Here is a 12,888-nt window from a genome sequence, read left to right on the forward strand (position 1 = left end):
GAGCAAAATAAATTGAAACACATCATGGGTGGGAAACACACTCTTAAGGACCATGGAAACTTACTAAATCCAAAGTCAATACTGGGACTCTTAATAAGATATTCCAGCATTTTGAAATCCTAAATTCAATTTTCTTTAATGATGTACTGGCCATTTCTCCTGTTCTAATACTACCAAAGGACACATCATTTATCTATAGTATATGGTGGCTGACACCTATCTTTCCCTAAAACTGTAAGTCCCCATGGAGATGACAAAATGACGCTGCCAGAGGGAATCTGACAAAAAAAATTCTGACAAAAAAATTCACTACCAAAATCTAAGCTATTTGTGGAAAGGATGAGCTTCAGCAAGTTTTACAATACAAAATATTTTCTGGAATGAAGTTTCATCTTTCCTAAAAAAACACAACAAAAAAACCTCAAAAAACATTTGTCCAAAGCTTTATTTCAAGTATTTTAATAATTTAAACTAGAAGCCATTTAGACTTTGAAAATTCAAATTCAGTACAAAGTCTGTAAAATTTAGAACAACTAATTCCTCATTTAATGCAGATAATTTCAGAAAAACTATAGAAATATGACAAGTTTTGAGTTTTCTAACATTTTAGTTTTTATTGGTTTTCTCCCATTGGAAAACAAAGTCACTCTTTTAAAAATAATGTCAACACTGTCCTAAAAAGAATCTAATTTCAATGAGCTTTAATTGTACATGTTTGAGTACAGTACAAATCTACTGTGAAGGTCATCTGACAAACTCCCAATGAATGGCATGGCACACACTTATTAGGAGTGGATTTAACATCTATTGCTTATTCCAATCTGTGAGTAAATTTACTACTGTTTAGGGAACTCCTTCTGAAAACACATCTGTTTTAAGCAATTTCAACAGGGATATGCTTTGCTTTTTGCACTAACAACACCGTAGCCATTGTAAAGTGACATTTATGTATGTCAAAATGCAGGGCTTTTTCTCTGTTACACATTTACCCGTCCCTTGCAGGCACACACAGGTGAATATCTCACACAGAATAAATCAGAATTAGGTGAAGCTGAAATGCCTCCCCCAACCCCATGCTCCAGTCTCAGGTGAGCATTTGACTCTTCACCAATATTCAGTCAGTACTCAGGCCGACTATAAAGTTCCCAAGGATATTAAGGGAAGCAGAAATTGGTCTTTCAATTTTATTAGGAAACCAAAACTTCCTGGCACAACCCCACAACATCCACCTATCTGTGGGAACTCCCTTGTTATTACTTCCATTCCCCTGTGGCAAGAGACTGCAAACCAGCCAAATCTCACACAAAGGTTCACTTCTCCATCGCACCTGTGGAATCCCCAGGGTGTAGATGAAAGTCAGGACTGACTGCCTTGGAAAATGTCCAAGGAACAGAGCAGTAAAAACTGCAGGCAGCAAGTCACCTACCAGAAGCTCAAAATTCCCTCTTTTAAGGTAAGAGGGAAAAGGGAAGGGGATTCTTGTTTTTGACTACATAGCTCAGTGATGGGAAGGCAGAAGAGAATGTGTGGGATGATGATGGAGAGGTGAGGGAATTTTGTAGTGAGTGGAAATCTGGTCTCTGGGTTTAGGAACTTGTCATGGGATATGTGGGTTTGGTACCAACATCCAACACAACCTTCCTGTGTACTTTATAGTTTTAGTCATGAAACAAGATTTCCACCCTCCAAGAATTCATTGGAAAGATAATTATATTACTAAGGAACATAGTGGCTGCACACATGAAGACTTACAGAAATACTTAGATACTTTATTGCCAACTACTTACATAGAGACACTCTAGAGTTAGCCCCTTGCCTGCCTTCCTGAGCCTATCTTCTCATTTACCTGTGCCCTTTCCAATGATACACAAAAATTTTAAGTCAGCTTTTTTCACTATTTTATAGAATCATGGAATGTTTTGGGTTGGAAGGGACCTTAAAGATGATCTAGTTCCCACACCCCAGCAATGGGCAGGGACACCTTCCACTGGACCAGGCTGCTCAAAGCTTCATCCAACCTGGCCTTGAACACTTCCAGAGACGAGGCATCCACAGCTTCTCTGGGCAACCTGTGCCAGTGTCTCATCAGGTACAATTACTGCATCCAAGAGTGGCCACAAACTCCTCCTGCCCTTACACATTCTGACAGGTAATACTAACTAGTGAGCGCAGAGACTTCCAAAACAGCTAATGAATCAAAGTGCTGAACCAGAGCTCTCTTAAACCAGCCTAGTTTTCAGCAGGGGGCTTTCTGAAAATCAGACCTTATCAGATTGTCTCACAATGGGCTCACACAAAGCTACTGCTAAAACTTTTGCAAAAACACAACTGTTTTTTATGTGTCTCCTAAATACAGTGTAAACCAATTATTGTGTACAGACAAAGCAAAACTGGGGTATTGAGAAAGTACCCTCTTCTTCCAACTTGTAGTAATTAATTTCAAAATCAACAATCTTCATAATACAGTTGAGAATTTTCAAAAGGCCTTTGTGACGGGTTTTAACTAATTCATTTTCCCATAGAAACTGGTAATCTCCTGCCAATTAAAACAGCATTCAGCTAACTCAACTCTCAGGTGTTCCCAACAATCACACTCATAACTCCTAGGTGAGGTAACAACCCATTTCAATATGTTAGAAAATGATCTTTAAAGATAAAACTTATTATTAAGTCATAAAGCCCTGATATTTATCTTGCAATGATGATAAAGACATATAATAAGGCATGAATGTTCAACCAGAATGAATACTGTGCTCAGTATGAAGTGGTTTACAATCATATACTCTATAATGTATAAAATCCAAACAAGTAAAGACCGAAACAGTATGGTAAATCTGTAGAGGGTCTCAAATGGACCCTCAGACCACACCAAAAAATACCCATGTGGTTCTTTAAAGACAGCTCTGCCTCCCACTTGACACATCCCCTCTGGCTGAGCTAGCTTCATCGAGATTCAAAAGCCTTATCCCTGCTTCTCACTCTCGCTGTACTACCCACCTCCTGGATGAAAGACAACTTGTGAATTTTTAGGATCACTTTTGGTAAAATATACTACAAAAATGTGCACCATCAGATTTAATATCACAAAAAAACTTGCAAATATGGGAAGATTTATGCTTGGTGTTCTCCTTCTAAACAAATTCCATGGTTGAGCTCTAGGCACCTCCTAAATGTCTTTCCACAACATAAGCAGGAGTGGATGAAGCAACATTAACAGCTGATCCTCCAGTATGTGCTGTGTCCTGTCATCAATCATCTCCAGGGCCATCAGCACTGCTGGGGGTTCTAATCAAATTATGGTCCATAACAGAAAAATGAGCAAAAATTCTTCTTAATTTAAAATGTCATTAATTCCATTAAAACTATATTGACTGTAGTAAGGGTCTGCCATTTTTAAATAGTGCAAAACCGTGTAATTCCCTGTGACAAGCATACGTTTACCAAAATAAAGATACAGAGATGGACTAGTTCCATATCAGGGAATTGAAAATATCTGAAAGACCTACAAAACATTGATTAACACAAGTCATAAATCCAGGGAATTTTAGAAAGGCTATAGAAGTGACACAGATGACATGGCATGTTTCTTTTCCTTCAAGGAGGAATTACTTACTGAAACCCTACACTGTCAAAGGTAGCAGTGAAAGTAGCAGCAATTAATGCTCTCAGCTGCATTTTCCCAGCCTATCCAAAATAATTTTATGGCCAGGCTTCATCCATCTTAATTTGTTTATAATTTTGCCAAGGTAACTGCGATTAACTTATCAAGTTTCAGGCTGAACTACTTTGGGGTCAGGGGAGATGGGAGGAAAAGAAAAGTTAATGCCAAGTCATGTGTTTCCCTCAGACACCTAAATAAATAACTTGCTGGTGATGCAGAACAACACTGCATTTAAAATAAACAGGAGTCAACTCCTATAGCTGAAACAACCAAACCATAAAGTCACTTTATCTCTTGGAAAGTAGCAGTCAGTATGAGCAGTCATATGCAAAAACCAGCTGAATTATGCATAAAATCCCTTCCTGTACTCTTTTACTTCTAGAAATGAGGCAGATGTAGTATTTCCAGCTTCTTTAAAGTTAAGGTGTAAGCTAGTCTGGGGGCAACTGAAGATGTCTAAATGCAAGCAAAGTTCTCATATTCAAACACTTCCAGTTCTCTGAGCAAACAACAATTGCTCATGCCCAGAGAGCAAGAGCCAATTTTGCAGGCTGCTTCAACAGGTACCAGGCCTGCTTTGCTAAATAAACACTTCAGCAACAAAACTATTTAGCAAATTCCCCATGGGAAGTTTCAAAACCAGAAGACACCAGAAATGGCTGCAGGCATATCTTCCACCCTCCAGGCACCCCTGCTTCCCAGGCAGGGAGCTCAGAAACTGATTCTCAGCTCCTTCCTGCACCACCTGGAGTGAACTGAACTGCTGAATAATCCTGCTGCAATAAACCCCAGCATCTGGCTCTCTGTGCTGCTCCTATGCTCCCCACAGTTCAGAACTGCTCTAAGATTTGGCTTTTTGTGATGCCAGCTCTGACTTCTGCTTTTTTAGAACATCAGCATGCATGCACACAGGTAGCACCCAGGCTCTGCTAGCTAAAGCAATGATGCTCTACTAGAGTGTCTTCATACAATAAATGCTCAGCTTCTGGAAAACTGGCTTGGTTGAGATTTTGTTGGTTTCCAAGTATAACTGGGAGGTAAAGGCCTTGTCAGAGTTGTAAAACCCAGTGGTAAAGCTACACTACAGCTTTGCCTATTCATACAGCAGTGTCCTCACTTCAATGGTTCAGAGTTCTCATAGTCCATTTCTGGGTTTTTCATAGAAATAATATCTGCAAAAGTGAAATGCCTTTTCCTCCATAATGGCCTTGAAGCTAATAACTATTTTAGAGCAATTCCAGTACAGTCGGAAGCTGTTATTGGCTGTTTATGTAACAGTGAATTAACCCCCACTGACACCTTTCAGGAATTGAGAACCATAGCACACAAAATGTGCTTTGCGAGAGCTTGTTAATATATGGTAAGTGCAAAAGCCGTCTCAATTCAGAAGACTGGCTTTCAAAGCAAACATGCTTAACCTGCAGTTTCAGTCACGGAAGAAATTACTCAATTAATTGCAGGCAACAAAAACAACAGGGTTATAACTAATGTACAGTATATGCTCTGTGGGTGTAACGCAAGCTCATTTCCCAGCAGTATTCTCTCTTACATTTCTTACCCCACTGCTGGAGAACTGTTTAAGAATGTTAAATTCACTTAAGACTTTTTCCCCACACACATCTCTTTTCTGGCAATGAATATTATTATTAACACAGGTAGGGGCTGCTCTCTTAAGAAACATGTTTACAACACAGTAAATTTGGAGACCAGTATTTTTCATACTCAATTCTAGACCAGACATCATCTTTTCCAAATTTAAAATCAAACATCTGAATTTATAAAGTTTTTCCCTGCTCTAATGACATCCTTGCAGCGACAAAGAAGACACCACGGCAAAAGGGTTCAATAAATCCTCACCTGCTTCTAGGAATTCTAGCAGGCAAAGAGTAGTGAGAAGATCAAAAGCACAAGAAGACCCCACCAGAGTTGACTGCTCCCACTCTGACATTGAGGAAGAGACAGTGTAAAATACTAACAATGATTAAAGACAAGGGAAAGGAAACTTACCCAAGCAGACACTGATGCCTTCTCCCGTCATTCCTTCCATTCATGTAAAAGACATCTGTCAATGATTTGATCTAGGCTCACTATCAGCATAGGGCTGGTACTTGGACTCGCTGCTTAGAGATTCTCAGGGTGTGTTTATGTGCACATCTTACGATTAAAATGCTGACAACTAAATGTGATAATAAAATATGCAGATGAAGATTAAAAGAATCCCCTTCCAGCACCTGCTAGGCAGTTCTCAGCAGGCACTAGGAATGTTCATAGAGATGCCTCCCGTTTCCATCGAGGCCAATTTCTCAAACCCACCTCTCTCAAGCCCTGCAGTATTTTTCTCCTCCTGGCCCCCATGCGAACGCATCTAATCCTCTTACCCCGAGAGCCACCCCCGCTCCCTCCCTCCCAGCTTTATTTTATTTAAAACGATGCCTGCAACAGCCCGGAGCTGCCCGCCGGGTCACCCCCCCGGGACACCTGGGCGACCCTGCCACATCACGTTAGGCGCCGCGGAGTGACGGGTTAAGACGTAATCTGTCCCTCTCCCCCGGCTTACGGATCCCAGGAATCCTCCCCCGCTATCTCGCCATGGCAACGGCACCACCGGCAGGGCGGCGGGGCCGCCGCTTACGCAAGAGCCGCGCAAGGCCGGGCCCCGCGCAAGGCCGGGCCCCCGCGGCGGCCTCGGGGCGGCCCGGCCGGGGCTGCGGCCTGCGGCTGCTGCCGGCGCGGGGGGCGGCGCGCTCGCCTGGGGGGTTCTCCCCTCCTTTTTTTTTTTGTTCTTTACTCTTCCCCTCCCCTTTTCCCCCTCCTTTTTCTTTCTCTTCTCTTTTCTCTCTTCTTTCTTCTCCCTTCTTTCTTTTCCCCTTCCCCGTGATACTTTTTTCTTCCTCCCCTTTTCTCCTTCGTTTCCCTCCTTGCCCTTTTTTCTTTATTCCATTTTTCGTTTTACTTCCTCCATTTTAGTTTTCTTTTTTTCTTGTTCTTATTTACTTTTTTTGTAAAGGTGTATCCCTTTACACCTCTATGTACTCTTTTCTTTCCCCCTTTTTTCTTCCCATTTTCCACCTTCTTTATTTTGCTTTCCCCTCCTTCTTCTTGTTTCCTCCTTCCCCCACCCTTTTTATTTTTTTCTTCTTTCCCCTCCCCCCATATTTTTTGTAGGGCTGGTGGGGTTTTTTTTCCTCTCCTGCTTTGTTTTTACTTTTTTTTTTTTTTTTTTTTCCTTGCATTTCCGACAGCCAGCCGCGCAAGAAGCAGCTGGTACAGATTTAACCCTCTGCAATCCCATCTCCCACCATGGAAAACTGAGCACAGCCAAGCCGTTGGACAACCTAATTCCCATTCCTACTTCCCGGGGAACGGGCGCGGCAGAGAGGGCTTGCGCCTTTGAGTTCTTCAAATTAATAACCCTGGGAAGGGCAGAGAGCCGGCAGATGAAAGGCAAGGTACGGACTTTGATCGTGCAATCGGAGCCATGCGGGCAGGCTCCCGAACCATGTGGAGCACCCCTGAAGGTCAGCCTGGGCTGATCAGATTGCAGCAAGAGAGCCACGGAAAGCAGGGCAAACGGAGGTGGAAAAATCTATACACCCAAATATCTGCCAAGAGATGAAAGAAAAGTTTGCCTCTGATGCTGGGATTTATGAATAAGGTAAATGAAGCCGTAATCTAACACTTGAGAAGATGCTTAGGTCTTCCTTCAGGAAAACACTTAAGCATGTGCTTAAACCCATTACTATTCAGGGCAGCCCTTAAGCGTTTGCTGAAGGTTAAGCACAAACTTCTTACAGGGAGCCCTTAAGTACTGTGCTGATTAAGGTGGGTTTTTTCCCTTCTAAATCTGAGCCACTGTGAACCACAAAATTAATTGCCCTCATTATATTTTAATATTGTCTCTGTCTTCTTCCAAATAAAACCAGAGAATGCAAACAGAAGGTAGTACTTATTTTACATTAAGAGGATAAAGTCCAACATTACATTCTGTCGTGTTTTATTTTTCTTTAGGATCAGCTGGCTGCACAACACCATGCATCCCTATGAATGAATGAATACCTTTCATGAGGAAGAGCGAGCACATGGAAAAGTGATGGCTCTGCTACTCCTAAACTCTGGAATTCTCTTGATGTGCTGTTACAAGCCAGAGAGGATCACACAGAGCACTGCATACATACGTACATATGCTTTATCCAGTGATCTCTATTGAAGCAAACCTGAAGAAGGCTGCAGATGATGTACACATTTCAGCTATTAAAGGTCATGGATAATTCAGCTATTTATCAGTTCAAGTAAGGTCAGTGTTACATCCACGGGCAGAGAGCTCTGCCTGTTGCACAAATGACACTGCCTGCCCTTAATGCCCCGAGAAACTTTTGACAAGCTAAGCATATGTAACAAGCCACAAGCCTTACATACAACTGCTGCAGTTCATTAATGTTCTACAGGAGGGTATCATATCTGAAATGGGTTCCATTTCTCTATCACAGCGCATTTCCTCTCCTCTAAAGCACTCCACTGGTGATTTCTGAGAAAGAAATTGTATCCCCTGATGGAGAAGGAAAGCTCACTAACTAGTGAATTGGTGGTTGTGGCTCTCCCCAAGAACCATTCTACTTTGCTGCTATTTAGGAATATTGTACCCCACATACTAAACTATTGGTTCATTTACTTTTTTCATACATACAGAAAAAGGGACCTTGGAAAACAATATGTGCCAGTTTTAGACTTCTACTGGAGCTAAAATCAGGCTCTTGGTTGAATTCCATAACACATAGTTTTGGAGGAAAACACTGTTATGTAACTCTTCTTTTTCCCTTTCTGGGAGACAACCTTGGTAGAAGAGTGTGTGAGAGGCAGTGAAATCTTTTGCAGGCCTTGAAACAGATGGCAAAGTAGGAGGGCAGAAGGTTACCTTAAGGTCAGGGTGTTTCCCATCCTTATTAGTATATCCAAATGCTACAGGCAGGCAGGAACACTTCTGCTACATTCACCTCCAAGAAACAACTTCTCACTTGAAGTAATTTGCCCTGCAAAATCCAGAACTAAAGGCAGTATCTTCTTCCTGGAAGCCTTGTTATTATACAAATAAGGACAAAGAAATGAAGCATAATTTCAAATGTCTGTCCCTAAATAACCAATCTACCTTTCAAGAACTAAAGGTCTCACCATGCTCCTATATGTGGCATGGAAGGTGGTCAAAAGCGATGAAGTTTGAAACCCAGACACCACAACTTTCCTGATGTGCCTCACTCAGCCCTTCAAACAGGAGAGCAAACTCAGGAAGTCGTAGGTTGCATCTTAGAACCATTTAGTCATTTAGGTTAGAAATACCTCTAAGATCATCGAGTCCAACCACTAACACGGTGCTGACAAGTCCACCACAAACTATGTCCCTAAGTGCCATGTATACACATCTTAAATACCTCCAGGGATGGTGACTCAACCACTTCCCTAGGCAGCGGTTTGAATGCTGAAGAATCCTTTTGTTCTTTCATTCTAAACCCAACTGAATATTAAATTGTCATAGAAACATTAAGAGAAGGCCCCAGTCATGCTGCAAAAAAGTCCCAGAAGTGCATTTGGCTGTCCATGGATAGTGAAATTAACCATGAACTTTACAGAGTGACTCCTTGCATGAATGCTGTAAGATTTCTTTTTAATTATAAGAACAAAAAGGGGGAAAATTAGATGTTAAAGTCTTTCACTGTTCTCACAGCTTAAATACCTATGGGCACTAAATCAACACAAGTACGATGATGAAATTAGTAAGTAAACAACTACAACCTTCACTGCTGCACAAAGAAGCTTGAAACCAAAGATCAATATGAGTGATCCCAACTCCAAATGTGTAACCCAAATCTAGAAGAAAATGTCTCCTTATGTGAGATCATAGTGGGGCCCAAGTGGCTTCAAGAAAAAGCATACACGAACCACTCTCCCCTGTGAAAGCTCAAAATTGGATGCTCAAGTTAACCACCTGTGAGTTTTCCCACAGAAGCAGGACCTTGAACAGTGTTACTGCTGGCACCAGATTCCCTGCAATGACCCGGCAGCATGTGATTACCACATAAGCTTCTCTTTCCTCCCCCAAAAACAAGCACAAAAAATGAAGGATGCTAACAGTCAGTGTCATTAGGCACTGGAGATCATTGCACCTGTAACTCCCTACATTTACTTCCCTCTTGGAGGATTATTTTAACAGTCTACTAAATAACGTTAGCTAGCAATGAAACAAGAACAGATAACAAACTGAGGATCTCAATTTTCTACAGCTGAACTCCCAGCCTCTATCACTGGAGTAAAAGTCCAAGTGATGAAATAAACCTTGAACTTTGTTGCTTTACTCATCATTTTTTGAAACAAAAGAGCACCTTGTCCCAGACACCGCAATTTAGCAACTTCATCTGTATACGTGTCAGAAAGAGGGAGCAGAAAGCTCCAGCCAGCTAGTATCCAAACAAGAGCATTCCCCTGATCAACATCATTGACTGGAATTGCACTTGGAAAGGATGCACACCAGTGCAGTTACTGTCACACCCTCAGGACTCAGTTCCAGGTAGGAAGCTGTGCTCCCAACCCAGTGGTCTCAAAAAGTGGTAGCAACCAATCATCTAGATACAAAATGAGTGGGAGAATGAAAAGGAGGAACCATTTACCACCAACAGGTTAGGCAGAACTCAACCTGCATCATCCTATTAGCTCTCCCAGAAGCAAGTGAGCAGGAAGGATGACAGAGAAGAGCTTTGAACTGGAACTCACTGGCAGAGGAAAGGGTGGGGGGGTTGTAAGGACCGTAGCCTTCTCACCTTCCAAAGTCCCCAAAGGAGTAATGGGTACCTTGTGCATGTGTACTGGTTCTCCCTCTAATCTCAGCCACCTCAATTGTTCCTGAGCACGAAACTCCATTTCATTGAAAAAAAGGATAACAGAATCTGTGTATTCCTGATGCAAAACATTCCACTGCAACCCAAAAAAACCAAAAGAGAACTATTTAACTAAGTATTTTCCCCATTTTTTGTCTAAGGTAATTCCAAATAATGAGCAGGGGAAGGGAAATTCACTATGTTATCCAGGTTCATCCTAAATCAGATTGCAAGATATATTAGAAAAATATAGCATTTCACTTTAGATATGATTGAATAAGAATTCCTACCTGGACTTAATTATCTTAACTAGACTTTCCAATGGTTTTGTCCTATTGCACTCTGATTTAAACAGGTATAACACAATTTTGAATCATATTTAAACAAGGTACCTCAACCAATTTAAACTATATTTAGACCACAGTCTTTTTTTACTGCCACAGTTTTTACTGCTAAAGAAACCTAACAGAGGAACAACATGCGTAGAACATCTGTCGCAGTGACTGAAAGAAGTCTATGACAGGAATAGCAAACAGTTATTTTCTTTCCTGAGATGATGTCAATCTGTTGAAGCCAAGTATCAGTAAGTAGATTGTTTCTAAAAGGTACCTCACTCTGGCCTGTCTTCTCCAAAACAAAGATGATTAAAATACCCCCTTGCTGCATAACCTTGTCTGCTTGCTTATTATTATCTGCTATTTCTGTATCAGGGGAAACACTCTTTGTCAAAGCTAGTAAGCATGTTACAGCACTATGTGAAAAAAAAATCATTTGTTCAAGTCTAAAAACCTCCACCTAATGAAATTCAAATTTTAACATACATCAACTATTATTTATATTTAGATTATCAACTGTATGACTCAACACAATCCCTAAGATACAGACCTCTAAGCAAGGCTGTCTGTCACACAGCATGTTCTGTAGTGATGATCAGAACCTCACGTTCTTTATGACACAACTTTGCAGTTACTTCATGGAAGATGATGACAGAATGACTCTCACTCCATGCTAATGCTGGTTCTCCAGGATGGATTTCAATGTGGTGGTCAAAATCAATGTTCTTTCCTACAACAAGTGTCCTTCCTGCCCAGACCATGCAGAGGTGGAGAATGAAGCTGAAGGAAGGAGGCACTGCGGGGAGTGATTTGGCTCCCTCTGAGCACAAAGGTATAGGAAATGGGGATGTTCATGGAATGACTCACAGGATTCATTACAAGTTCTTGGTGTATCACCACCATGGGTCCAACTGTGGGGACGCAGCAAACAGTACCTCTTCTGACTGTCATCAGGCTGAGGTTCCAACCCCATTGCCCAGTAGCAGCCACACACTTTGCTCCCCTGAGCCAGGATCTGCTGGGGCCCTTAAACCAGGCACAGAATACGTGATCAAGAGTGGCCAGTTACCCCACATCACCCATCTGACTGACACTATCAGCACACTGCTAGGGCAGGCACGTCTCTCTTGAGCTCTGATACAATAAGCCTGGAGGCTCAGTTGGAAGAAGATGGGTCTGGTAGGCTGCCAACATGAGAGCATGGATGCCTTTAATAACCAACAACAGCTCTGCATGACAGGAGGCAATGCAGCCTGTGACGGGCCCAAGGCGGCCGCGTTTGCACGGCCTGGGTGTTTCCCTTGTGCTTGGTGCTAAACTTGGTTTGGGGGAGGCAACCAGCACCATTATTAGTGTTCTCAGATCAGCCTGGGAAAGGGATTCTCATCAGGTCACAGCCCTGCCATGAACCTGCTGGATATGGCAGCACAGCCACAGCTGAAAACACCAGTGGTTTTCTATTTAAAAAAAAAAAAAAAAAAGTGACATAGCTTAGGAAATGTTGTGATAGGAATTAAGATGGAAACTTCAAAAAAGCAGCCAAACAGTTTCTGACCAGTGAATACAGATGTGAAAGCTTTCTGAGAAACTGAAGTATCAAATAGCTAAGACAGAACCAAGCATCAGCACTCAGAAGAAATTACTAAAAATTACTGTAAGAAGGGTGTGAAATGCCAAAGAATGCTGATTATTTGAAGAAAAAGAAATCAAGCAAGGACAGGGATACTTACATATTCAATAGAATAGTTAAATATAAAATATAGACTTGAAAGCACACTTTATCCCTCTGTGTAGTGTTTTCTTTTAGCTATAGAACTGTCTACTTCAAAAGGGATTGCTACAAAGGAATCATCGTAAACTTTCAACTTAACTTTCAGCATTCAAAGTATTTTGTGTACCAATCAAAAAAAAAAAAAATCACAATTCAGCCACACTAGAGAGCTCATTTTGGGTTCTTCTACAAAAAAAATCAGGAAAAGTTGGTGGCTTACTCCAAGACTTGCCTTATTGCACCCAGCTCCACGCATGG

At 41.6% G+C, this 12,888-nt stretch overlaps 1 protein-coding gene and 1 long non-coding RNA gene across 8 annotated transcripts in view; one reads left to right on the forward strand and one right to left on the reverse strand.

Moving 5' to 3' along the window:
* Window positions 1-12,888, reverse strand: part of HIVEP1 (HIVEP zinc finger 1) — a 131,409-nt gene that overhangs the window by 84,225 nt on the left and 34,296 nt on the right. The window contains exons 1-2 of one of the 7 annotated variants that reach the window (XM_063160689.1): window positions 6,219-6,234; window positions 5,669-5,837 (exon numbers count right to left, since the gene is read on the reverse strand). The exons of the other annotated variants lie outside the window; for them this stretch is intronic. Of the exons in view, the coding sequence (XP_063016759.1) occupies window positions 5,669-5,708 (40 nt within the window). The 5' untranslated portion in view covers window positions 5,709-5,837; window positions 6,219-6,234. Of the gene's footprint in view, window positions 1-5,668; window positions 5,838-6,218; window positions 6,235-12,888 lie in introns of those variants that run through there. 7 annotated transcript variants of the gene reach the window in all.
* On the forward strand, window positions 6,436-11,192 carry LOC134420498 (uncharacterized). The gene is made up of 2 exons (XR_010028371.1): window positions 6,436-7,316; window positions 7,670-11,192. It is a non-coding gene; the product is annotated as an uncharacterized LOC134420498 (long non-coding RNA).

The sequence above is a fragment of the Melospiza melodia genome, chromosome 1 (assembly GCF_035770615.1).
Source record: "Melospiza melodia melodia isolate bMelMel2 chromosome 1, bMelMel2.pri, whole genome shotgun sequence".
Lineage (NCBI taxonomy): Eukaryota > Metazoa > Chordata > Aves > Passeriformes > Passerellidae > Melospiza > Melospiza melodia.